Source organism: Dromiciops gliroides, chromosome 3 (genome assembly GCF_019393635.1).
Source record: "Dromiciops gliroides isolate mDroGli1 chromosome 3, mDroGli1.pri, whole genome shotgun sequence".
NCBI lineage: Eukaryota > Metazoa > Chordata > Mammalia > Microbiotheria > Microbiotheriidae > Dromiciops > Dromiciops gliroides.
Genome location: NC_057863.1, coordinates 174,043,696 through 174,069,581, shown reverse-complemented (window position 1 = coordinate 174,069,581; position 25,886 = coordinate 174,043,696). Strand labels below are relative to the sequence as shown.

Genomic DNA, 25,886 nt, shown 5'->3' with positions numbered 1-25,886 from the left:
ACTCTTAAATTGTGATAAACAGCTGAAATTTACATTATGCTTGGCTGTGAGATATGGAGTGAAAATATTCTCATATTATAGATGGGGAGCCTAAGGATTAGGGGGATTATGTCATTTGTCCTGGTCAAACAGAATTGACAAAACTGGGACTCAAAATTCTAATTTTCTAACTCCAAATCCAGTGTTTCTTTCCACTATACTGTTTTCTTAAGACACTGTTACAGGGGGGCAGCTAGGTGGCTCACTGGATTGGCTCACACATTGGCCTTGAATTCAGAAGTGCCTGAGTTCAAATCCAGTCTCAGACACTTGACACTAGCTGTGTGACCCTGGGCAAGTCATTTAACCCTCATGGCCCCACCAAAAAAAAAAGAAAGAAGACACTGTTACAGGTTCAACTTGAAAGATCAGAGAAAGTATCCATTTTTTCTGTAGTTTTTTAGCAGATTTTATGGAAACCATGCTCTTGATTGATATATTTCTACCTTTAAAAAGTGTATAAACTTGTTACTAGACAAAATTGATGACTATTGGAACATTGTAAACTTTGTCTCAATTCAAACTTTTATTTATTTTGAAAGGGGTGAGGTGGGGGCATGTGTTGAAGAGAAGAGGGTAGAGAGAATGAAGCTGTAGCATAAATGCAATGTAAGTAAAGTACTTAGACTGGAAAATAAATATATGCACTTTGATAGGGCACTGCTATGCTAGGGTAATAAGGTATATATCAAATTCTACGTGTGAAAAGCTATTAGAAATGACTTTTGAAATGGTCATTGTAAGACTACATTTTATTATAATAGAGCAGCACTTTTAAGTGGCAAACCTTAAATGTCCCAGGTTAGAGACAATTTTAAACTAGTTTATTCTCTGTATTCATGTCTACACATATACTTTTGAGTTACAAAGTACAGAATTGTAATTATATATTGGTCTGTTCCAGTACTTGTAATGGGATTTTTTCTATATTAATATTTTGCTGAATAAATTTTTGTCTTAAGCTTCAAAAATCAGTGTTCCCCCTACTTATTTTTTTAAATGTGGCTGATGTATCCTGAATATAATAATTTTAATAAAATTCAGAATTAGTCATTCAAAATGACTTTTTGCATGAATATCATTAATATTTTCACGTTTTCTTTTCGTAAGCATTCTGGTCTGTGCATTCTGCCAATGCTCTTGTCACCTGGCATTTTGCATATGAATTATGTCAATTTTGAGTGTTACTTAAAGAAAACTATTCCTATGAAATTTGCATATGCTATTTCCTAAATTATTAGTATGAACTTGCTTTAGAACACTTGGCATTGTTTTACATTGTTATAAAAAGCTTATGTAATTAATTTGCTTCAATTATTTTACATACTGTTTTTCTTGATCTTGAATGAAGTGTTACACTTCATTTTAATCCTTTGTGAAAACCATTTTGTCTTTTTTCTTAGAAAGGGGTGGGTTAGGTCCTGTGATTTCATTGGTGTTGGGAACCCCTAGATGAGGTAACTCCCTCTACCAATGCAGATCTGCCAGGATGGTAGTTTCAAAGTTGCCTGTGGGCACTAAGAAAGTAAAGGACTAGTCTTGGTCACAGAATCTTTACTAGTCTGAGACTGGGCTTGAACCCAGGTTGAGGCCTCTCTAGTGAGTAGTTACACTTGAAATACACTTGAAGTGTATTTTTTTTAAATCAAATTTGTTTTTTACTTTGGAGTCTGATAGAATTTGCTTTGCAAGGAATTTTTCAAGTATAACTTGAGGATAACCCAAAAACAATTATTTTGTAAAGTACTGTAAAATAGTTTGAAGACTGTTTTGTAAAGTAAGTGATGATAGCCTAGGTTTCTTAATTTGGCCCCACATTTTTAATGCTGTTATTTTTCAAATTGTTAACAGTCAAAACCTGTACTATATTGTCATTTATTTTAAACATACCTATACAAGGTATCTTTGAAAATTTATCAATACCTTACAGAAGATCTAATTGATTTTGAAAAAATAAAGAGGTTTTACTTAAGTATAGCCAAGTTTTTATGTTTTTTCCCCCCCATTGATTCTGAGTTTTGGTGACAGGTGTATTTCTTAATGCAGATATGAATAGCAGTAGCTCCGTTTTGAATACATTGACAAGTGGATATGCCACCAATGGACATTTGGACTTCCCTTCCACGACACAGCTCAATGGGATGGAAAACAGGAATGGAGAATGCTTAACAGCACCTAATGGAATTAGCAGTGGATTAATTCCAGGACTGACTTTTGCAAATAGCCAGAAAACTCCCTCTGTTAATGGTGCTGAAGAATCAGAAAAGACTATGAACATTTCTCCTGATATGTGTGGCTCTCTACACCTGAATGGGAGCCCAAGTAGCTGTGTAGCTAATAGACCTTCCTGGTTAGATGATATTGGAGATAATTTGCACTATGGACATTACCATGGGTTTGGAGACACAGCTGAGAGCATCCCAGAACTTAATAGTGTTGTTGAGCATTCCAATTCTGTCAAAGTGGAGGAGAAATATGATAATACTATCTTGGGCACAATGCACCTTTATCATGGTTCCTAAAAGTCAATGTATTTTCTTCATTTGAAACACATTGATTCATGCTGATGACTGACTTTGGGAGGAAATATCCATGTAGCATTAATTTGGAGAGGAATGCCACAACTATCATTTTTTACACTTTGATTTAATGGGAAAAGTAAAGATTCCATTTGACGGTTTCCTAGTTAAAGTGAAGTCTTAGTTTGTTGCATGAGTGGGACTTAGTGACTAGTTATTGTTATAGTGGGATGCTCTTTCAGAATTAAGTTCCTTTTTGACATTTACTGGTCACCAAGCCCAATACTAGCACCAAAAATTGATGTTTTACCTGTAAAAACTGAGTTGTATACAGGTGGAGATAGAATTCGAGAGGCCAAAAATAAGTGTCATAATTACTTAAGTTTATTATGCTTGGGCATAGCTATAAAATTTTTTATTTACTTTTCTAGTTGAGCCTATAGTAAGAGAAGACCCATGTGCTCTCCTTTTGTAAGGTCTAAACTATTTCAGTCTTAGAATAGATTTCTCACACCAATTTGCAATGTTTATATGGAGGAAAGGACTTTTGTCTTGAACTCAATGACACTTGAAAATGAGTTTTCACCTTTTGTGTGGTAAAATTTATAATTGGACATGTACAGTCCCTTCTTTGGTGTCAGTTACCAAGTAAAATATTTGACTTATGACTTGAATGAAGTGGAGTGGGTCAGAGCCCAGTGTTTGGTGGCAAACAAATACAGCCTGGAGTTAATCCTATGTTAGACTATTTTTATCTTGCATTTTTACTTTATGTGCTTAATACTTTACCATAGATCATCCACTTAAGGGATGCTAGCACGGTTTATTTTATATGCAATGAAAATTACTGTCATTTGTAGAATTTGTTAGGTCAGAGTATTTCAATTTGACTGTTTTTGATACATGTTGGATTTCCCTTCCCTCCTCCACTCTTTGGGGGTATATTCTGCTTTAGACTTCTGCTATGTATATTTAGCCAGTTGAGAGACCCTTGAGGGAGTCTCCTACTGAATTTGTATTGTTTATAGTTTTATACAAATGAACAGTGATGCAGCTAGTAGCGACACTGCAAGTATTGTAATGATTTTCTGCTTTGGTGATTTCATAATGAAGAATGGTGTGATGGAGAAAATGTCAAATGAATAAACCAGTGTCCTAAGAGAACTATGCCATCCTTTTTTTGTTTTGTTTAAAAAGGGACCTTTACAAATTGAATAAAAAATAAATTTCTTATATGCTCCACTTTCCATGGGTTGGCTTTTATTTTCTTCTAAGTGATTTTATTTTAATAAGGCATTTAATCCTGCACGCCACTAGCAGGATTCACGTTAATGCCTGTTCTCAGTCTCTGGTGCATTTGACCATATTCTTATCCTTTTCCTACAGAAATGACATTGCTGGGAAGATCTTTGATCTTCAGCTTGTATATACTGCCTATCCATTTTTATTGAGTCATCAATGGATTCTCTTGTATAATAAAAGGTTCCTCTGATGGAGAAGTAGGGTAGAGTATCAGGAGTACCACATCCAAGCTAGAAGGTCTGGTTTCAATTGCCAACTCCACATTTGCTAACCATTGTGGTTAGGAGGTGAGTCAGTCAAACCTCCCCATAGCCTGTTTCCTCCTGTGTAAAATGGGCATAATGATACTTGCACTTCTTACCTCATGGCAACATTGTATAGAATGTATGTACTTTGTAAAGATCTATATAAATATTAGTAGTTTATCATTACTCGTAAATGCCCGTGTAGCTATCTAGAAAAATGCAGATCAGCTTTGGGATTCCCCAGAAAAATAACCTTCTGTTACATTTTTAGATATGCTGTTGAAAGCATTCAGTAGATTTTTATGGGCCAAATTATGGCAAAATTTCTTAGATAATGAAGGAAGATTTAATACATTTCTTGAATAAAAGGAATCTGACCTTGTTAAAGGCATTTCAGAGAAATAAAGAGCTTGCCAGAATTTGCCATGTTGGTGAACTACCTGAAATGCACGAAAGTTCACTACATTTGAATCTCTTTTCAGGATCATTGGCAGAATAGGATTTTTCAGTTCTCAGTTCTCTAGTTAGAAAACAAATTTTGTACAATACTGAATTGATTGTTTATAGTAGGTCTTAATGGTTGTATTCCAACAGCTCTCTTAGGCACTTACGGTGATGGTGCTGTTTATATTAATGTTTAGCTCCTGCTGCTACTTTTGCTACTTTTATTTTAAGTATAATATAGGAAATTATGGTTGAATTCCTTTTGGCTACCCTTGGAATATATGGATGTTACCTTGTTTTAATTTTTATTTCTGATATAGGTAGTTGATTTCAGCTTTTGTTTAATGATCATTTGTGTTTTCAAATTTTTCACTGATAACTTAAGAAATGAATAACTAGAGCACTACAAATACAAAATACAAATACAAAAGACAGTCCTCCAGGAGCTCACATTCTAATGGGGGAGACAAAACAGCAGACTTTTTTTTAATGTTGCAAATACCCTTGGTGAACTTCAGTATACAATGTTAGTTTTATCCATTTTTTCCTCACTGCACTCTGTATCATGTATAATTTTCTCATTGTACAAGAATCTATGGCACCCAAGTTTAATTTAATAAAATTGATCTCTAGTTTTGAGGTTCCTGGCTTTATTGCTGTGGGATCTTTTCTTTCCCATATGTAATTCTAAAAATGCTTTTGAGTTATAATTTTTAACAATAAGTTGCCTATTTAATTTTAGTCAATTAAGTTTAAGAAGCATTTCTTGGGGCAGCTAGGTGGCGCAGTGGATAGAGCACTGGCCCTGGATTCAGGACCCTTGACACTAGCTGTGTGACTCTGGGCAAGTCACATAACCCCAATTGCCTCACCCCCCCCCCCAAAAAGGAAACAATTCTTCTATACCTAAAGATTTTATTAAGCCACACAACTTTGGGGTTAGAGGAGTGGCAACAAATATAAATTGCCTTGGTTTATAGTGTGAGGGCCAAAATTTGATATACGGAGCATTATTTGGGTGACGCCTTAATATTGGGGTCCCAGAAATATGAGGGACCCTCTTAGGTTTAACCTCCCCTCTGAACTGTCCTTTTTTAGATATTTCTCCCAGGCCAACAAGAAAGGAGCCTCTAAGCTTTAGTTCACAAAAGGATCAGATTTTATTACTTGGGAATTAATTAAACAACTAAGGTGAAACTAATAAAAATCAAAGATAAGGAAATAGGAAAATAGAAATACAGAGAAATGCTCTTAATTCTAAACTTAGCCTATTAGAGTTTTCTGTAATTAAACTCACCAAACACCTGAACCGCCCACCAGTCTAAGGTTGCTCGTGCACCACCTGGACTGCAGTTGCCACACTGAGAGCACAAACACACTGCCCGCTCAAGGGCCCAGAAGGAAAAAGCCCAAGTCCTGGAACACACCTAGTGTTCCGGAAGCAGCCTAGCCTCCCTTCAGCGAGCATTCAATCTCTCCTCCTTTCTGAGCTCAGTAGCATAGAAACCCCGGGGTGGGCCAGGTGTGGCCTCTCCCAAATGAGTTAACTAAAAACGGGAATATTAATTTTTACCACATTCGACTTAAGTATGTTGTGTACTATTAGAGTTAACCTAGGGTTACTTCCCTGTTTCAGAGGTAAGGAAACTTGACTCAAATCAAGCATTTATTAAGTGCTGTGTTCAAGGCACCAGATCAGATACTAGGGAAGGTAAAAATCCCTGCCCTCAAGCAATTACATGCAAAAGAAAAATTACAGATGTATGATGTAAGTAGAAGTTCATTTTAGAGGGAAGACAGTGAGAGGACTCAGCCTCCTGAAGAAGGTAAAATTTGAACTGAATCTTGAAGGAAACTGGTAGAAGCCAAGAGGAAGAGGTGAGGGTGACATTCCACTGGTGGAAGCCTTTAAGTGAAAAAGTAGAGTTGGGGAAAGAAGGAACAGACAAACGTTTATTGTGTGAAAGTGTTTATTATATTTACTGAGTGTCAGGCCCTTTCCTAAGTGTCCTTAGGTATTCCTCAATAAAGAATTACACTACGGGGCAGCTGGGTGGCGCATTGGATAGAACATCTGCCCTGGATTCAGAAAGACCTGAGTTCAAATCCGGCCTCAGGCACTTAACACTAGCTGTGTGACCCTGGGCAAGTCACTTAAGCCCAACTGCCTCACAAAAAAAGGAAAAAAGTTACAGTCTTGCTCACAGTCCAATTAGAATTAAAGTAGGAAGGACCCAGGGCTAAGTCAAAGACTTCACCCCTCGGGAAAAGGACTTACAAACATCTTTCTCCAAGAACAGAAGGACAAAAGTTTTGTAGAGGATAGATGGGTTGTCCATTTGAAAATGGAAAGTTCCTTTTTGGGGTTTAGTGGGGAAAGCCTGGGTGCTTGTCAAATTCCTGAGAGTCGAGGGAGATGTTTTTGAAATGAAGGTCCTGACCTTTGGGGTTATCTCTGTCTCCCAGCTCTGGTCAGCTAGTAGCCATGCCTAATTGTCTTTTCTGCTATAGAATTTTATTCCCCTTCTTAGGTATGTCTGTCCTCATATCTAGTTAGTTAGTCTATCCCTTGGTTCCTCAATATGTCTGTCCTGTTATCTGGTCATCTTTGGTTTTGCTTCTCATGGGAAAACTTCTGATTTATTCTAAGGCCCATGTCAATTTGATCTTCACAACAATCCTATATTATTCCTCTTTTACACTTGAGGGAACTGAGGCAGACAGGTTAAGTGTCTCACTCCTAGAATCATCTTCCTCTATCTTGAATCATCTATCTGTCTCCAGCAGCTAGTGGGGGGAGGGAAGAGGGTTTGGGGGGGGGAAGTAGGAGTGGAATTTATTCTGTGAGAAAAGACAGAGTATTTTGTTTTGTTTTTGGTGAGGCAATTGGGGTTAAGTCACTTGCCCAAGGTCACACAGCTAGTACATGTTAAGTGTCTGAGACCAGATTTGCGCTCAGGTCCTTCTGAATCCAGGGCCAGTGCTCTATCCACTGAGCCACCTAGCTGCCACCAAAGACATAGAGTATTGCGTGAAAAGGGGGTAGGGAGGAGAATAAAGAGTAAGAAGGCAGGAAGGGTAGAAAGGAACCAACATTTAAAACCAAAAAGGTTTTGTATTTGAGAAAGTAATAAGGAAACCACTGCAGGTTGGGTAAAGGGGAGGGGAGGGAGTTGGTCAGGCTTGTCCTTGAGAAGATCTCACACATCTAGTTAAATGAGAACCTGGACTCTGCCTCACACATTCAAGGGAAAAATTTTAGCTAAACAGACTTTGTCCCAACATCAGGTCTCTCCATAAGTGGAAGTGGAGAACTTCGATCCAATGTCCATTTATTATACACTGACTGTATGCAAGGTACTGGGGGGATACAAAGAATTAAAAAAAAAATCCCTGTTGATTCTCATAGAATTTACCTTGGGCTATGGAGGGGTTGGTGTGGGGATCAAAATGGACATTGATGTCTCCTGTACAGGGTAGATAATTTGGATTCTTATTCTGTTAAATGAGCAAAGTCCATCACTAGCAGATTTTTTTAAAAAAAATATGGCATTTTAAGCAGCAAAAAATCACGTTACCTTTTTTTTTTTATACAGCCCTCCTCCTTTCAATTATGTATTTGCTTTGACCTTTTCATACTGTTTAAGAAACACATATAACTAGTTATTGCCCAAGGTAACTTAAACCAGATTTGCAAGAGCCATTACAGAGAATACTTTATTAAAACCTAAATCTGCACCGGTTCCATTGTTGCCTTTATCCAATAGTTTTGAAATGTTCTCTCCAAGAGAAAAGTGTATCAAAAGGCAGCAAACAGTACAAGGCACTTTTCATTGCAAACAGCAGGAAATCTACTACTCTGGGGTGGGGGAAGGAGAACCCCAGAAACACACAAAACCGGATTAGAATGAAACCTATTGAAGTGCCCTCTATGGGTTATGTAAAAAGAACAAAAACTTTAGTAATGTTCCAGTAATGAATACACATTTGCATTCTTTACCTCCTGGGGCCACTTGGAAGAATAGCAATGGCCAGGATTTTGCTACAAAAGAGTAATTTAAAACAGAAGGGAGAAAAAACATTTGCAAAATGTCTCCTTAAAGCCACAGTGTAATCTCTCTGCCCAAACAAAGTTAACCAAACAAGGACTTGCATAGATACAGTGGAATAATTACTGAAATGTTATGTTACAGAGTCTTCTCAACACCTTGGTCACTCAAACAACTGTAGCAAGGAAAATGAATAAAAGAAAAAGCATGCCTTATTACTTAGTGTGTGCCAAGCTTCATGTTAAACTCTGGGGAAAGAGTAGTGAGACATTCTGTGGTCTCAAGTGCCTTCTACCATATCATTCACAGGAAACGGTGAATGGAATTGAAATTCCACGGGCAGTGAAGGTACTGATTTGATTACAGTACTAGAACTGGAAAGGAATTGGGGGGAGGATGTTTGAACTCAGTAGGCGGGATGGCAAGATGGCCAAGGAGAAATGTGAAGGAAGCGTGGAGGCAGCTAGATGCTGGACCTAGAGCGAGGAAGATTGGAGTTCAAATCTACTTAGTAGCTATGTGACTTTCGACAAGTTCCTTAACCTCTGTTGCCTAACCCAGTGGAGAAGGAAAGAGCAAACCACTCCAGCATATAGCCAACAGGTCACGTAGTGGGACACCAAGAAATCCAAAGATTTCAAATCCCAAGGCCAAGGGGAAAACAGCTCTCTCTCCCACCTCAGGTATGAGGTGTGGCAGGACATGAAAGCAATAAATACTAGGTCTGCAAAAGGATATGCCAGGATATAGATGGATGCTGCATGTCCTACTGATACCCCTTATCAAAGATCCCCTCTTAGTTATCTGGCCCCAGTTTTTTGCATTTCCCTTTGCTTTGTTACTTCCCTTCCCTTTTTTTGTTTTGTAAAGATACAAAAGACCAGGTTCCAATGGGACAGTCACCATGGCGATTCTGTTCCTGGCCATATTTTTCTTCTCTTCCCTAATCTTTTTATTTTACTAGATTCATAAAGAGCCTCCAATTCTTTGGGTGAGCTAGCCCTCCCCGATCCAGGTCACAATTCCCCCGCAAACAGTCACAGAGTCAGACTGAACAACAACAAAAGTGAATGGAGTCTTATGGAAATACCTTTCTAGTAGCAAGATCAGTACTTACTGATTTGATATACAGTACTAGTACTGGAAAGGGATTTGGGGGAAGATGTTCAAACATGGTAAGTTGGATGGTACAGGTAGGAGTGTTAAAGAAGCATGATTAGGGCAGGTGTGGGTACGGTGTGATGCTTTCACCAGTCATGATGATGGGGCCCCAGGGCAATGATTCCAGAGCTCAGAGAGCTTAGTCTCCTACCTAGGTCAAGATCTCTGAAGGTCTGTGGCCTAGGAATTAAAGTGGCAGGGATGATGGCATGAGAAAATAAAATATTAACCATCTCGGGGACAGCTAGGTGGCACAGTGGATAAAGCGCTGGCCCTGAATTCAGGAGGACCTGAGTTCAAATTTGACCTCAGACACTTGACACTAGTTGTGTGACCCTGGGCAAGTCACTTAACCCTCATTGCCCTGCAAAAAAAAAAAAAAAGGAAAAGAAAAAAACCCAAAAATATAACCATCTCAGCCAGAAGCCATGCTCCTCCTAGTAACTGCCCCCTCTGTAAACTAAAAACACCAATGCCTCCCATCTGTTTGGGATAAGGTTGCTCTAGAAACATTATCTTGGTCGCAGCAGTTTCTAGAGCTGATAGATTGCACCGGTCAGCCTGGAACATGCCATTTTTCCCCCAGATGGATTTCAGATATTCATCCTCAAGCTTCAAACCAAGACACAGATTTGTTTGGGTGACACTCGCCAAGTGCAATATTTGTGTAAAAAACGCCCTGTCACAATTGATGAAGGCCCACTGAGGCTTCTTTTTTTTTTTTTTTTGATGGCAGAAAAGGCTTTTGTGATACATGTGAACAGGGGATCCATAAATCCAAAGCAATAATTGTCCTCAGGTATCCTATAATGCTTCATATTTCTCTTCTGGGTGGCACCTCTGAACTAGATAGGAACACAGCCATAATTCTCCATGAAGGACTGAGAAGGAAAGCGAAAACAGTGAGGGAAATGGACAAAACTCAGACATTTTTAAACCACAAAGATGATGAGTCATTGGTCTTATTCATATTTTGACAACTCCTCCTTCACAGTTCAATACTTTGTGTATGCCTTTTGATAAGGGGAAACCGATAGGAGAAAGCACGTGGGTCCTTAGGATTCCTCTGTAAAGAATTACACTCTCGCACAAGACCTAATCAGGAATAAGAGAACAGGTTTATTGGGGTACAAGAGAAACCGGCCGGGAGGAAGGTTTTGCCAGAACAAAACGCTTTCCCCCCCAACTGACTTGTGGGGTACCATTTTATAGGGTTTAGATGGGGGTGGGTAAGAGTCTCTTATTGGGTGAGGGGCTGGTGGTCTTCCCGCGTTGCGCTGTGGTAGGAAGAATCCCTCGTGAGAGATCTGGTGGTGGGTGTCAACTTTGTCCTGATGGGTCTAAGCAGTCTGCTGATGGGCAGTTCCAGGTGGTCTTCTCCTGGATTACCTCATCCAGATGCTTAGGAGGACTGGAATGTGGGGTGATGGTCCTGGAGCATGCTCAGTTCAATCTGTGCCGCTTATCTCTGTTAGGTGAGTGTGTGTGTCCTTGATTGTGTTCAAGGAGAGGCCTACTTGATTTCAAGGGAAAAACCCCTGAGGTTTCAAGGTAAAAGTTCCTTGAACCCCCCAGAGAATTGGTTGGGGTGACCAGGCCCATAATCCTCCCATGACACTTTTATTTGTGCTGGGAAATAAAGGGTTTTACTGAGGTGTGGAGGGGGGGCACGATAGGATGGGAACAGTTAGATCTATTTGTCATCTAATCCAAGGTAAAATAATTTAAATAAAATTTTCTTCATAACTTGTCTTTATATTACCTAAATTTCTCTCTATCTATTCCTGACCCACCAGAGAAAGAAGGAAGGAAGGAAGGAAGAAGCAAAGAAAAAAGGAAGGAAAGAGACAAGGAAGGAAGGAAGAAGAAAGAAGGAAGAGACAAAGAAAAGGAAGAAGGAAAGGGAAAATAGCAAAACCAATCAATACAGAAAAAAAAATATGACTATGTTACAATGTTCCACAGCCATGGAGAATCCCCCCACTTCTTATCCCTCTGCAAAGGAGCGTCTTCTCATAGTTCTTGTTCCTTTTAATTTTGCAACATTCATTTTTGATTTTGTGGTTCTTTCTATTTACATTGTTTTAGTCCTTGTGTATAGTTTTTTTCTATCCAAGGAAATGTTAACTGCAGGAGATTCTTATATTCTAATATTTTTCTATGATATACAAATGGCAGTACCACTAGAGGACATATTGGGGCATGAAGCCCTGAGCTGGGACTAGCAACATGAGACTCAGCAGAAATGAGGCCAACCATTGAATAGTAGTCTTGTCAACTTGGCATTATGCAATTTACATATGCCTGTTTCTTTGCCATGGTTTTCAGCAATTATTGTCTCATCCCTAAAACAGAATTATGCAAAAGAGCTTAAAAACAAACCCCAAACAAAATTTGTTCCCCACTGATGCCGGAAATTCCACTATTAGTAATTCATTCTTTTGCATTAACAACTGGCTCTCTGTGATCGCCTTTTAAAATGCAAACATTTCTGAATAGAATTCCATTTAATCCTTAATATCCTGGTGTGTGTGAGTTGATAGCAATTATCCTTTAGTATACAAATGAGGGTTCCTTATTCAAGAAGGGATGCTTTCCCATACCTTCTCAGAAAAGGAGTCATGTTGAGTCCCATTTAGTAGCTGACAGTTTGCCCTTCATAAGTGACTATTGCCCCAGGTTTATTATTTTCTGAAGTTAGCTTAGATGTCGTGTCACTGGTAGTTGAGAATGGTATTACTCTGGCATCGTAAGCTGCTGAGGGTGGTGCTATCTGCTCCAGAAAGCCTTTTCCCTCATCCATAGACAATTTTTTGCTCACCAGTGCTTGGAACTTTAATAACTGAGCTAGTTCCAATTAACTTTATCAAAAGTTGCCCCCAGGGATGCTGGATTGCACCACTCTTTTAGCCAAGGTCTTCTTGTTGCTGTTGTTTAGTGGTGTCTGACTGCATGTGAACCCATGGACTTTGTTCATGCAATTTCTGTGGCATGGATACTGGAGTGGTTTGCATTTCCTTTTCTTAGTGTGTCCCTGTTTTAAAGATGAGGAGATGAGGCAAATCAGTCACAATCAGGAAGCACCTGAGGCTGGATTTGAAGCCAGATCTTCCTGATTTCCTGATAGAGCCTAGTAGGTGCTCTATCCATTGCATCACCTGACTGCCCCTTTGGGCCAAGGTACAAAATGTAGTTCTTGGGTTTTCTCCATCCTGTTATACCGAAGCCTGTAGTTTACATTCCCCCAAGTGGTTCATGGCATAGCATGGAGTCTATACAATATTACCATCATAGTCAATAGGGCAGCTAGGTAGCTCAGTGGACAGAGTGCCAGGCTTAGAATCACAAAAACTCCTCTTCCTGAGTTCAAATGTAGCCACAGACACTTACTGTGTGATCCTTGGACAAGTCACTAACTCTGCCTCGGTTTCCTTATCTGTAAAGTGAGCTGGAGAAGGGAAATGGCAAACCACTCCAGCATCTTTCCAAGAAAACCCCAAGTAGGGTCACAAAGAGTAGGACATAACTAAAATTACTCAACAACAACAACAAAACAACATCCATACACTTCTACAACTTGACTTATTTTTTAAATTCTGAATTTATATTCATGTGCGTGTGTGTGTGTGTGTGTGTGTGTGTGTTATCTGAGTATATCTACTCAAATCTAGAATGGCTCCCTATTATTTATAGAATAAAATATATTTTATATTTTAAAATAATATTTTAACATATTTTAAAATATACTTTAAAATATTTTTATATTTTTCCATTTTATTTTGTAAGATAAAATCCCTTACCCTAGTATTTAAGGCCTTTGGTAATCTGGCTCCCATCTCCTTCACAGCTTTGTTTCACCATTCCCATCATTATCTTCTATATTCCAGCCAAACAAGATTGCTAACTCTTTGCTAGTTTTAGTCTACATTTTCACAGGTCATCCTCCATAAAAAGAATGTATTACTTCATAATATCTTGCCCAAGTCTTTTTCCTTCCTTCAAAACTCAGCCCAGGTGCAACCTCTTCCATGAAGCCCTCCTTGATCTTCCCATCCCCCAAGCTGTGTGTGGCCTCTCTCTTCTCCATTTCTCCTAGAGCTCTTTCTCTCCTGCTCTACCTTGTCTATGACCCATTACTCCTAGTAGATAACACAGTCCTTGTGTGTTTGAGAAGGAATTTTGTTTGCTATTTGCCATGGTATTCCTTTAAAAAGCAAATAACTTGGCTTAACATGTTCTCTGATTTGGTTTGGTTTTTAAAAAAAAAACAATGGTGTGCCTTTGAATAGATTTTGACTCAAGCCCATATTTAAAGGGGGTTTCAGTTCATTCTAGGGGCTCATCTTGATTTCTAAAAGAATTATGCTCTAATATTACAAGGATGCGTTGAAGTCCTCAACACTTTTAAACTATTTTTCTCACATTTATGTTCCAACGTGATTTTTTACAGGCCAAGAGAGATGATTTAAATCAAGTATGGGGGGCAGCTAGGTGGCGCAGTGGATAAAGCACCAACCCTTGATTCAGGAAGACCCGACTTCAAATCTGCCTCAGACATTTGACACTTACTAGCAGTGTGACCCTGGGCAAGTCACTTAAATCAACTATTATATTTTTGTTAACGAAAGTGTAACATGGAAGTTTTATTCATTATTGAAATGACATTGGGAAATGGTCCCTGACGCTACTTTTTCCCCCCATTTGTTTATGGCAAAGGTGTTTAATGAAACAGTGTAGTAAGAAAAGAAGCAATAAAATATTAAGGCTGGAGTCCATTCTTCCACATACCACCATTGGGAAGAATGAACACTTATAGGAAGCATGTTACACACTTTGAGAGGCACTCAAGGAGAACATGTGAGACCAAAGCCAACCTGTGCGGATACATTCATAGGTAATTGTTCTCAAGAACCAACCCCCAAACCTAAAATAGTCTTAGAAAGAAATTAGGTGATTTGGTAGAGGAGCCAGAAAGAAGAGGTGGTGCCTCCCCCATTCCCCATTCCCTGCCCACCCGCCACTCACCCTCTGCCAAGGTTCTGGAAGGTTTACATTATATCAGTGTTGACAAAGGTTTCTGCACACAAGTCACACATAAATCACATGAAGGGAACCCAAAGTACAACTTTGAGTGAACCTAAAATAAGAATACTTTGGGTGGATCCAGGACCTGGGAGAACCCCAAATTTCCTATAGCCATCTCTAGCATCCCTTGGTAGTTTCTGGGGCCAGGATGACATTCTGATTGCCAACAGTCTCTAAGTTAGGTTCAAAAAATATTAATAAAAGATAAATAATAATCCATAGTAATAAGAGTGGCAACTCGTCCCGATTCTTCAGGGTTAATGATGTTTTCTGGTGATGTCATCACACTGTTCTTGCTGAGCCAGCTTCACACTGGTTTCTGCCTGATCTATCTTGCTTCATCCTGCTGCACTGGACTAGTCAACTCTTTTAATGTGCTTGCTGCATTTGCTGGATGAGTGGTCCCCACTGGCTGCTGTCATGCACAGCTTCCTTGCCCATGTGACTGTGGCTGATTTCTGCTTCCAGCTCTCGCTTCAGCTGGAATCCTTAGCTAGAGTATTCACTCTTACCAATAAATAGATAATTGAATGAATGAATAAATGGATGAAAGAATGAATGAATGAATGAAATTGTCTTGATTTTTGTTGTTGTTTTTTTTTTTTTGGTTCAAAGCCCTAAGGCTTGCTACAACTCTTTGCAGAGTGGCCATACAACTAACTCATCCATGAGACCAGCATATTAGGGAAAAACAAAAAACCTTCCTTGTTTTTGTTTTTCTCCTTAAGCAGTCATGATTCTTGTTTCTTTCAATCTTGGCTGGAGATTTTTTTCATCTCCAACTTAAGATTCTTGGCCTACAACACAAAAGTGCTTTCAAACACAGGCAGAGTATCCCTAGCTAGCTCACTAGTACCCTCATCTAGCTTTCCAGCTCTTATTTTTGTCACCAGACCATAAGTCTCTCTGCTGGATTCCAGTAGTTTAACCTCTGCCTACCTGTTTGTGATGGCTAGACCACACCCATTTGCCTTCATTTCAAGCTGCCCTCTGAAAAACTGCCAGGGAGTGTCTGAGGAAGTCCCAGTTCTCCATCCAAAACCCTTTCTCTCCATATAAATGAATGACCAAGGGGAAAAGACCAAGCTAAGTTTAAGGGGGCAAATTAGGGGGTACAATGTTTGTTGATTGATTTGAGTTTGATTTTAGCCTTACGATAACCCTTTGAAGTAGACACTGGGTATTTTTATCCCTGTTTTAAGAAATGGCTATGGGGGCAGCTAGCAGCACAATGGATAAAGCACTGGCCCTGGATTCAGGAGAACCTGAGTTCAAATCCGACCTCAGACACTTGACAGGTACTAGGTGTGTGACCCTGGGTAAGTCACTTAACCCTCATTGCCCTACAAAAAAAAAGAAAAAAAGTTATGTGGGGGAGGTGGTGAGAAAGTGGGGGTCCTTAGGTATTCCTCAATAAAGAATTATACTTTCACACACAGTCCAATTAGAATTAAAATGGTTTTTTTATTTGGCTCTAGGGTAGGGTACCAAGAGGGAAGTTGAAGACTGCCCTCAAGGGGAGGAGAGCTTAGAAACATTCTCCCAGAACAGAAGGGAAGGCAAAAGCTTTTATAGAGTGACATGGGGCTTAGGACATGTCAAGGAATTAAGGGACTATTAAAGTTTAAACTGGCCAACTAGATGTCAGGATGGAGGAGATAAAATTGTACAGCAGGAAGTAGTCAGTTGGGGGGCTACTACCTGAGCTAGGAGACAGAGGATAACTCCAGAGGTCGGGACTATCCCCCCAAAAAAAATCTCCCAGACTCTCAGAATCTTTCCCCACCCTCACCCCCAAAAGGAACTTTCCATTGTCCAGGTGTCACCCCCATCTATTCACTATAAATGCTTTGTCCTGGTTCTTCCGTTTGAGGAGAAAGCTGTCTCTAAGTCTCTCCTCCCCTTGAGGCTAAGTCTTCAACTTCCCTCTGTCACTTTCTCTAGTGCCCAAATAAAAGACCATTTAATACTAATTGGACCAGCATTCCCCCCATGGACATAGAGGATTAGATGGGGTTCCACTTGGGGTGGGGGTGGGGAAAACTTGGATGTTTGTCATATTCCTGAGAACTGAGGGGGATTTTTTTGAAATGGTGGTCTGACCTTTGGGGTATCTCTGTGTCCTAGCTCTGGCCAGGTAGTAGCACCGTCTAATTGACTTTCTTGCTATAGAATTTTATCTCCCCTTACTTCTTAGGTGTCTGTCCTGATATCTAGTTGGTCAATCTAAACTTTTAATAGTACCTTTATTCTCAATAACCTCTCTCCGTTATCTGGTCTCTTTGGTTTTGCTTCTCACAGGTGAAACATCTTCTGATATATCCCCATGTCAGTTAGAAAACTTAAACAAGTCAATTGTTACAAATTTGTAAGTTCTAATCCTCCAGAAAAAAATTTTATTACAATTTCCCAGAACAGTTGAGTTTGTTGTTATCCTCAGGTTCCCCTTCTTAAGCATAATCTATAGCAAAAACACCAATTAGGAAACAATTTAACTTATCTTGATTTATCTAGAAATTATTTAAAAATTCAAATAACCAACCAGCAAGCAAATTTTAAATAGCACTCAGTAAAAGCACCATGCCACCTATTATATGTGGTAGTAAAATATAGCGGAGTAAATTAGCCATTGTTCCAGTGGTCTCTTTGAGTTCAGTCATTCTTTGATGCATTCTCTTAATAAGTCAAGCTGCGGGGCAGCTAGGTGGTGCAGTGGATAAAGCACCGGCCCTGGATTCAGGAGGACCTGAGTTCAAATCCGGCCTCGACACTTAACACTTGCTAGCTGTGTGACCCTGGGCAAGTCACTTAACCCCAATTGCCTCCCTAAAAAATAAAAATAAATAAAAAAATAAGTCAAGCAGCAAGCCATGGGAAAGGAAATCTTAGATTCAATCTAGAAAATGTTTTCCAAAATTGGAACACTAATGCATTGTTGGTGGAGCTGTGAACTGATCCACCATTCTGGAGAGCAATTTGGAACTATGCCCAAAGGCCTATGGGACTGTTTATACCCGTTGACCCAGTGATACCACTGCTAGGTCTGTATCCCAAAGAGGCCATAGAAAAGGAAAAAGGACCCACATGTACAAAAATATTTATAGCAGCTCTCTTTGTGGTGACAAAGAATTGGAAATTGAGGGAATGCCTATCAATAGGGGAATGGCTAAACAAGTTGTGGTATATGAATGCAATGGAATACTATTGTGCTGTAAGAAACGATGAGCAGGAGGAGTTCAGAGAAACCTGGAAGGACTTACATGAACTGATGCTGACTGAGAGGAGCAGAACCAGGAGAACATTGTACACAGTAACAGCACATTGTGTGATGAACAGTGGGGATAGACTTGGCTCTTCTCAACAGTGCAACAATCCAAAACAGTTTCAAAGAACTTGTGATAGAACATGCTCTCAACATCCAGAAAAAAGAACTGTGAATTATGAATGCAGATTGAATCATACTGTTTTTACTTTTGGATTGTTTTGTTTTTCCTTCTTGTTTGAAGTTTTTCCTTTGTGCTCTGATTCTTCTTTCACAAGATGACTAATGTAGAAATATGTTTGATGTGATCATACATATACAACCTGTATCAGACTGCTTTCCATCTTGGGGAGGGGAAGGAGAGAAGGGAGGGAGAAAAGAAAAATTTGGAACTAAAAATCCAGTGAAAACAAATGTTGAAAAGTATCCTTATATGTAATATGTAACTGGAAAATAATAAAATTTAAAAAACAAACAGAAAAAAGAAAATGTTTTCTATCTGTTGCTGCTCCTGCCTCCACCACGACTCACTTTCTCTTTCCAGAGAGATTTTTAAAAATTTTTGTTTATTTAGAATTTTATTTTTCCAAATTACATGTAAATACAAATTTTGACATCAATTAAAAAAAAACCTTTGTGTTCCGAATTCTCTTCCTCCCCCCCCCCCCAAGAACTCAAGCAATTCAATACAAGCTAAACGTGAGCAGTCATGCAAAACATTTCCACATTAGCCAGGTTGTGAAAGAAACAGACAAAAACAAAACTTCAGATAAAGGAACTAACAAAAAAAAATTATGCTTCAATCTGTATTCAGACACCATCAGTTCTCTCTCTGTAGATGGACTGCATTTTTCATAAGACCTTCAGAGTTGTCTTGGATCATTGCATTGCTGAAAATAACTAAGTCATTCACAGCAGATCATCTTGCAGTATTGCTTTTATTTCGTATACAGTACATTTCACGTTGCATCAGCTGATGCAGGTCTTTCTGGGGTTTTCTGATAGCATTTCCAGAGAGATTTTTTTTTCCATATAAATATTTTATTATTTTCCAGTTACATTTAGAGATAGTTTTCAACATTTGTTCGTATAAAGATTTCTAGTTTCAAATTTTTCTCTCTCCCTCCCCTCCCTCCCCCCTCCCCAAGACAGCAAGTAATCTGATATAGGTTATATATGTACAATCACATTAAACATATTTCTGCATTAGTCATGTTATGAGAGAAGAATCAGAGCAAAAAGGAAAAAACCTCAAAAAAGAAAAACAACAGCACCAAAAACAAAAGAAATAGTATGGTTCAACCTGCATCCATATTCCACACTTCTTTTTTTCTGGATTTGGAGAGCATTTTCCATCATGAGTCCTTTGGAACTATCTTGAACCATTGTATTGCTGAGAAGAATCAAGTCTATCATAGTTGATCAACACACAATGTTGTTGATACTGTGTACAATGTTTTCCTGGTTCTGCTCATCTCACTCATCATCACTTCATGCGAGTCCTTTCAGGTTTCTTCCAGAGAGATTTTAAAAGGGCCACTGCAGGTGGAAACCCACCCTCCAGTTTTGATTCCTTGATAAATAATAAATAATCTCTTTCCCATTTCTTTCTGGGAAAAAAATGCAATTCTGAGGATCATGAGTCCCCTAGGCTTCCTCACAAGGTAGCCAAGTCTTGCCAGAATGACTATGACATAAAAAATGAAGGAACAGTATTAAGTGATCTCACAGGTCCTTTCTATCTCTAAATCTATGATCCTAGGAAATATTCATGGGAGAAAATCCAGGTACTGAAGTGGGGTGGGGCATCATAAAGAGTGTTTGACTAAAGATCAACAAAGGTAAAAACAGCAGTCATATTGTCAATGGAGTACTGCAGACCTATTGGACAGGAAAAGAAACTAGATGAAGGTGTTGAGAGGCAAATCATAACCCTTACTAAGAAATATAATAGAGGTAGGAATTTCAAATTCTTTGACCACCTATTGGAGTGCTCTCTCTCTCTTTCTCTCTGTTAAAAGTGGAACAGCTAATAATTTCTTGATTTGTCTTAATGATAATTTCATACTTCTAAAAGAGGCAGAGGAGAAGCCAATAAAGGGAAATTCTATTCTGGATCTTCCTACCGGCGAGGACTGTTTGCTGGGGTAGTAATTATGGGTACCCTGGAGGTAAGTGATTGTTTCATCTTAGAATTTGAGATGAAATTGAGGGAAGCTATTGTCATACACCCACATCTTAGGGGCACACATTTAAGGATTGGGGGGGGATAAGTAGGATCTCATTGCCTGAAATTCTATAGAGTGAGCCAGCCCCAAAATTTTGGAATTAAATTCTGAAAAAAAAATTCTGCTTTAGGAGGAAAAGCAGGAGGTATTTAAAAAAAAGCAGGAGGTATTGAAAGAGAAGACGGCGAGTAGACAGGTCATAAATCAACCAATTAAGATTTTTCTTTCTTTTTAAAAATTTATATTTAATTTTATTTTTTTCTCAGTTACATGTAAGAAATTAACATTTGTTTTTTTTTAAATTGAGTTCCAAATTCTCTCCCACCCTCTTCTTTCTTCCCTTCTCCTTGAAAAGGCAAGCAATTTAATATAGACTATATAGCAGTCATGAGAAACATTTCCATATTAACCATCCAACTAAAATTTTTCAAAAGACATGAACAGAAAAAGAAAATGAGGGCAAGTAGCAGCAAGTGAATATAGTCCCGTAGGAACAGTGGCAGGAAGGGCTCTTGTTAATAAGGTGGTTTGGTTTGGTACTTATTTGAGGAAAAGAGTGTTAAAAGAAGGGTAGGAGGGCAGCTAGGTGGCACAGTGGATAGAGTACCGGCCCTGGAGTCAGGAGTACCTGAGTTCAAATCCGGACTCAGACACTTAACACTTACTAGCTGTGTGACCCTGGGCAAGTCACTTAACCCCAATTGCCACACTAAAAAAAAAAAAAAAAAAAAAAAGAAGGGTAGGACCACTTCTTGCCTATATGGATAGAATTCTGTGGATGGAATGGTGATAATGGATGATGGTGAAAAAACAGAGCTATTCAATTCTTATTTTGTTTCTATTGCTCTGCCAAGGAAAATGACATTTAAATGAATGAATAAAGTATTTATTAAACAGCCTTAGGTAACTAGATGGCACAGTGGATAGAGCACTTGACCAGGAGTTAGGAAGACCTGAGTCCAAATTTAGCTTCAGACAATTACTAGTTGTGTGATCCTGGGCAAGTCACTTGTTTACTTCAGTTCTGTAAAATAGGGATAATAAAAGAAACTATCTCTGGGGGTTAGAAGGATCAAATATGATAATAATGGTAGAGTGCTTAGCTTAATTCATGGCACTTGGTAAGCATTATATAAATGTTAGCTATTATTCTTATTTTTAAAGTTTTATTTTTATTTGTGATATATAATTATATTTATACATATATGAAACATAGATATAATATATGCATACACACATATATGACATATATAATATAAATTGTCTATATTATGTTTAGATATACCTAGATATATTCTAATACATATAACTTAGTATTTTAAATCTTTAACTTTTATAAATAATGGATATATGACAGATTTGTTTAAATATTATTATTATTATATAAACAAGACCTAAATAACTCATATAGGTGCAACATATATATTTATGTGTGTGTTTATAAATACATACATACTTCCTGAATCCTTCTTAGCACACCCCTTCCCCACCTTAAAATTTTTTTTCCCCCAGATTAAACATTTTTATTTAGATTTTTCTGTTTCAATCTCTATCCCACCTTCCCTCCCTTCCCATTCCCCTCCCCGAGGTGGCAAACGATCAAATATGGGTTATACATATACGATCATGCAAAACATCATCATATTTCTCACTTAATGAAAGAATGTCAAAAATAGCATGCTTCTACCCTTTGACCCAGCAATCCCACTTTTAGGTCTTTTGACCAAAGAAATCATGGAAGGGGGAAAGGGACCCACATGTACAAAAATATTTATAGCTGCTCTTTACGTGGTAGCAAGGAATTGGAAGTTGAGGGGGTGCCCATCAATTGGGGAATGGCTGGACAAGTTGTGGTATATGAATACAATGGAATACTATTGTGCTGTAAGAAATGATGAGCAGGAAGAGTTCAGAGAAACCTGGAGGGTCTTACGTGAGCTGATGATGAGTGAGATGAGCAGAACCAGAAGAACATTGTACACAGTATCATCAACATTGAGTGTTGACCTACTGTGATGGACTATATTCTTCTCACCAATGCAATGGTACAGAAGAGTTCCAGGAAACTCATGATAGAAGAGGATCTCCAAATCCAAGAAAAAAAAAGAAAGAAAGAACTGTGGAGTATAGAAGCTGATTGAACCATATTATTTCTTTTGTTTTGGGTGCTGTTGTTTTTTTTTTCTTTCTATTTTGAGGTTTTGCATCACTGCTCTGATTCTTTCTCTTGTAACAGGATTAATGCAGAAATAGGATTAATGTTATTATGTGTATATATATGTGTGTGTGTGTATATATATATATATATATATGTATATGTATGGAGATATATAGATATAACCTATATCAGATTACCTGCTGTCTAGGGGAGGGGGGAGGGAGGGGTGGGAGGGAGAAAATCTGAAATTGTAAAGCATGTATAAACAAAAGTTGAGAACTATCTTTACATGTAATGGAAAAAATAAAATACCTCATACATAAAAAAAAAAAATAGCATGCTTCAGTCTGTTCCATCAATGTTAGTTCTTTCTTTGGAGGTGCATAGTATGTTTCATCAGTATTCTTTTGGAATTGTCTTGGATTAATGTATTGTTGAGAATACTCAAATTATTCACAGTTCTTCATCTAACAATATTGCTGTCTCTGTGTACAATGTTCTCTTGGTTCTGCTCACTTCAATACACATCACTTCATACATGTCTTTCCAGGACTTTTTGAAGTCATCCTGTTTGTCATTTCTTACTGCACAGTAATATTCCATCACCACCATATACCACAGTTTGTCTACCCATTACCCAATTGATGGGCATACCTTTGATTTACAATTTTTAGCCACCACAAAAAAGAGCTGCTACAAATATTTTTGTACAAATAGGTCTTTTTTCTCTTTTGGGGGATGTCTTTTGGATATAAACCAAGTAATGGTATTTCTGAATCAAAGGGTAGGCACAATTCTATAGCCCTTTGGGCATAATTCCAAATTGATCTCCAGAATGGTTGGATCTTTTCACAACTCCACCAACAGTGAATTAGTGTACCAGTTTTCCCACAATCCCTCCAACAACCAATATTTTCCGTTTTTGTTGTATTTGCCACTCTAATAGGTGTAAGGTGATATCTTAGAGTTATTTTAATTTGCATTTCTCTGATCAATAATGATCTAGAGCATTTTTTCATATGATTATTGATCATTTTGATTTCTTTATCTGTTCAAATCCTTTGACCATTTATCAATTGGGGAACGACTTGTATTTTTTAAAATTTGGTGCAGTTCTTTATATATTTGAGAAATGAGGCCTTTATCAGAGATATTTGTTTCAAATTTGTTTCAAAAATTCTTTCCCAGTTTTCTACTTTCCTTGTAATCTTGGTTACATTATGTGATGTTTAAAATCTTAATTGTGGTCACCAAAATTTAAAAGGCTTCAGTACCAGTCTTTGGGCATTAAACATTTATTAGAGCATACAGATTGGGTTCTTCCTGAAGTCCTCCTCCACGAGCCTGCTTTAATCAGGAACACCCTTTTCCAGCCTGTTTTAATCAGCAATCCTCCCCAAGCTGTTTGTGGAAGCTTTTTTATACATTTGGAACAGAGGCGGTCCTTACACCCTGCTTCAAGGTGATTGGTTGGCGTCATCCAAATCCATTGTCTTTGAAGGTGTTCTCAAGTTGAGTTCATAGTCTAGTTTCTGAGAATTATACCTTCTTAAGGGATAGCCAGGTGTGATCACAATCCAATTAACTTGATACAATCCAATTAACTTGAAGTAGGCTTAATCAGCAGTCAATCACTCTCACTTGATTCAATCAGTCTTGATTAATCTCCAGGTGGGTCTTTGAGTATCTGCTAAATCCCATTATTTCATCACATTCCCCCCTTTGTTTCTTCTAGGCACAGGTGTTCCTAGATGAAACAGTTTCTTCTTCTTTAACTAAATTGCTGGATTTTAAGCAGTCAGAATTTGGGGTATGCCACATGGCCCGCGCCCCACCGCGGGGCGGGGATTCTGCGCTGGGCTCTTCCCTCTTCACTCGCCGTGGTGCAGGCTTTACTTTATTTCATCACAATTAGTTCTGTTTTTGTAAAAGCTTTTTTAATTTTATATAATCAAAATTATCTATTTTACATTTAACTTTATTCTTTAAATCTTCTTTGGTCCTAAATTCTTCATCTGTCCATAAATCTGACAGATAGACAATTCTATAGTCCTTTAATTTTCCTATGGTATCATCCTTTATGTATAAATCATGTACCTATTTTGACCTTATAGTGTGAGATGTTGGTCTATACCTAATTTCTTCAATACTGTTTTCCAGTTTTCCCAACAGTTTTTGTTAAATATTGAGTTTTTGTTCCAAAAGCTTGGAACTTTGGGCTTATCATATGCTAGATTATTATAGTCATTTACTATAGTTTAGTTTCTATGTATTCTATTCCACTGATCTACCTCCTTGTTTCTTAGCCAGTACCAGATTGTTTTGATAATTACCGCTTTATAGTATAGTTTGAGATCTGGTACTGCTAGACCACCTTCTTTTGTATTTTTTTCATTGATTCCCATGATATCCTTGAACTTTTGTTTTTCCAGCTGAATTTCATTATTATTTTTTCTAGCTCTATAAAATATTTTTGATAGTTTGATTGGTATGGCACTAAATTAATAAACTAATTTAGGTAGAATCATCATTTTTATTATATTGACTCTGTCTACCCATGATCAATTAATATTTTTCCAATTATTTAGATCTGACTTTATTTTTGTGAAAAGCATTTTGTAGTTCTGGTCATATAGTTGCTGTGTTTGTCTTGGAAGGTAGACTCCCAAGTATTTTATATTGGCCATAGTTATATTAAATGGAATTTCTTTCTCTATCTGTTGTTGCTGTACTTTATTACTAATATATAGAAATGCTTATGATTTATGTGGGTTTATTTTGTACCTGCAACTCTGCTAAAGTTGTTAATAATTTCAAGTAGCTTTTGAGTTGATTCTCTATGATTTTCTAAGTATAACATCATATCAGCTGCAAAGAGTGAGTTTTGTTTCCTCATTACCTATTCTAATTCTTTAATTTCTTTTTCTTCTCTTATTGCTATAGCTAACATTTCTAATACAATATTAAATAATAGAGGTGATAATGGGCATCCTTGTTTCACCCCTGATTGTACTAGAAAGGCTTTTAGGTTATCCCCATTACAGATAATACTTGCTGATGGTTTTAGATAAATAGTACTTATTTTAAGGTAAGCTCCTTTTATTCCTATACTCTCTAGTGTTTTTAATAGGAATGGATGCTGTATTTTGTCAAAGGCCTTTTCTGCATCTGTTGAGATAATCATGATTTCTATTGCTCCTGTTATTTATATAGTCAATTATGCTGATGGTTTTCCTAATATTGAACCATCCCTGCATTCCTGGTATAAATCCCACCTGGTCATAGTATGGTCATATCACCTTTGTGATATATTTCTGTTATCTGTTTGCTAGTATTTTACTTAAAATTTTTTACATCAGTATTCATTAGGGAAATTTGTCTATAATTTTCTTTT

The 25,886-nt window shown here is 37.9% G+C and overlaps 1 protein-coding gene across 1 annotated transcript; it reads left to right on the top strand.

The window, feature by feature from the left end:
* Nucleotides 1-2,037: 2,037 nt before the first annotated feature.
* On the top strand, nucleotides 2,038-3,354 carry LOC122748501 (ankyrin repeat domain-containing protein 10-like). The gene has a single exon (XM_043994121.1). It carries the CDS (start codon nucleotides 2,088-2,090, stop codon nucleotides 2,559-2,561), a length of 474 nt encoding a protein of 157 aa, XP_043850056.1. The 5' UTR covers nucleotides 2,038-2,087; the 3' UTR covers nucleotides 2,562-3,354.
* Nucleotides 3,355-25,886: the final 22,532 nt, after the last annotated feature.

Bases quoted from the DNA above. Each gene is read 5' to 3' on its own strand.
- LOC122748501 (XM_043994121.1), top strand. From the start codon at position 2,088: ATGAATAGCAGTAGCTCCGTTTTGAATACATTGACAAGTGGATATGCC.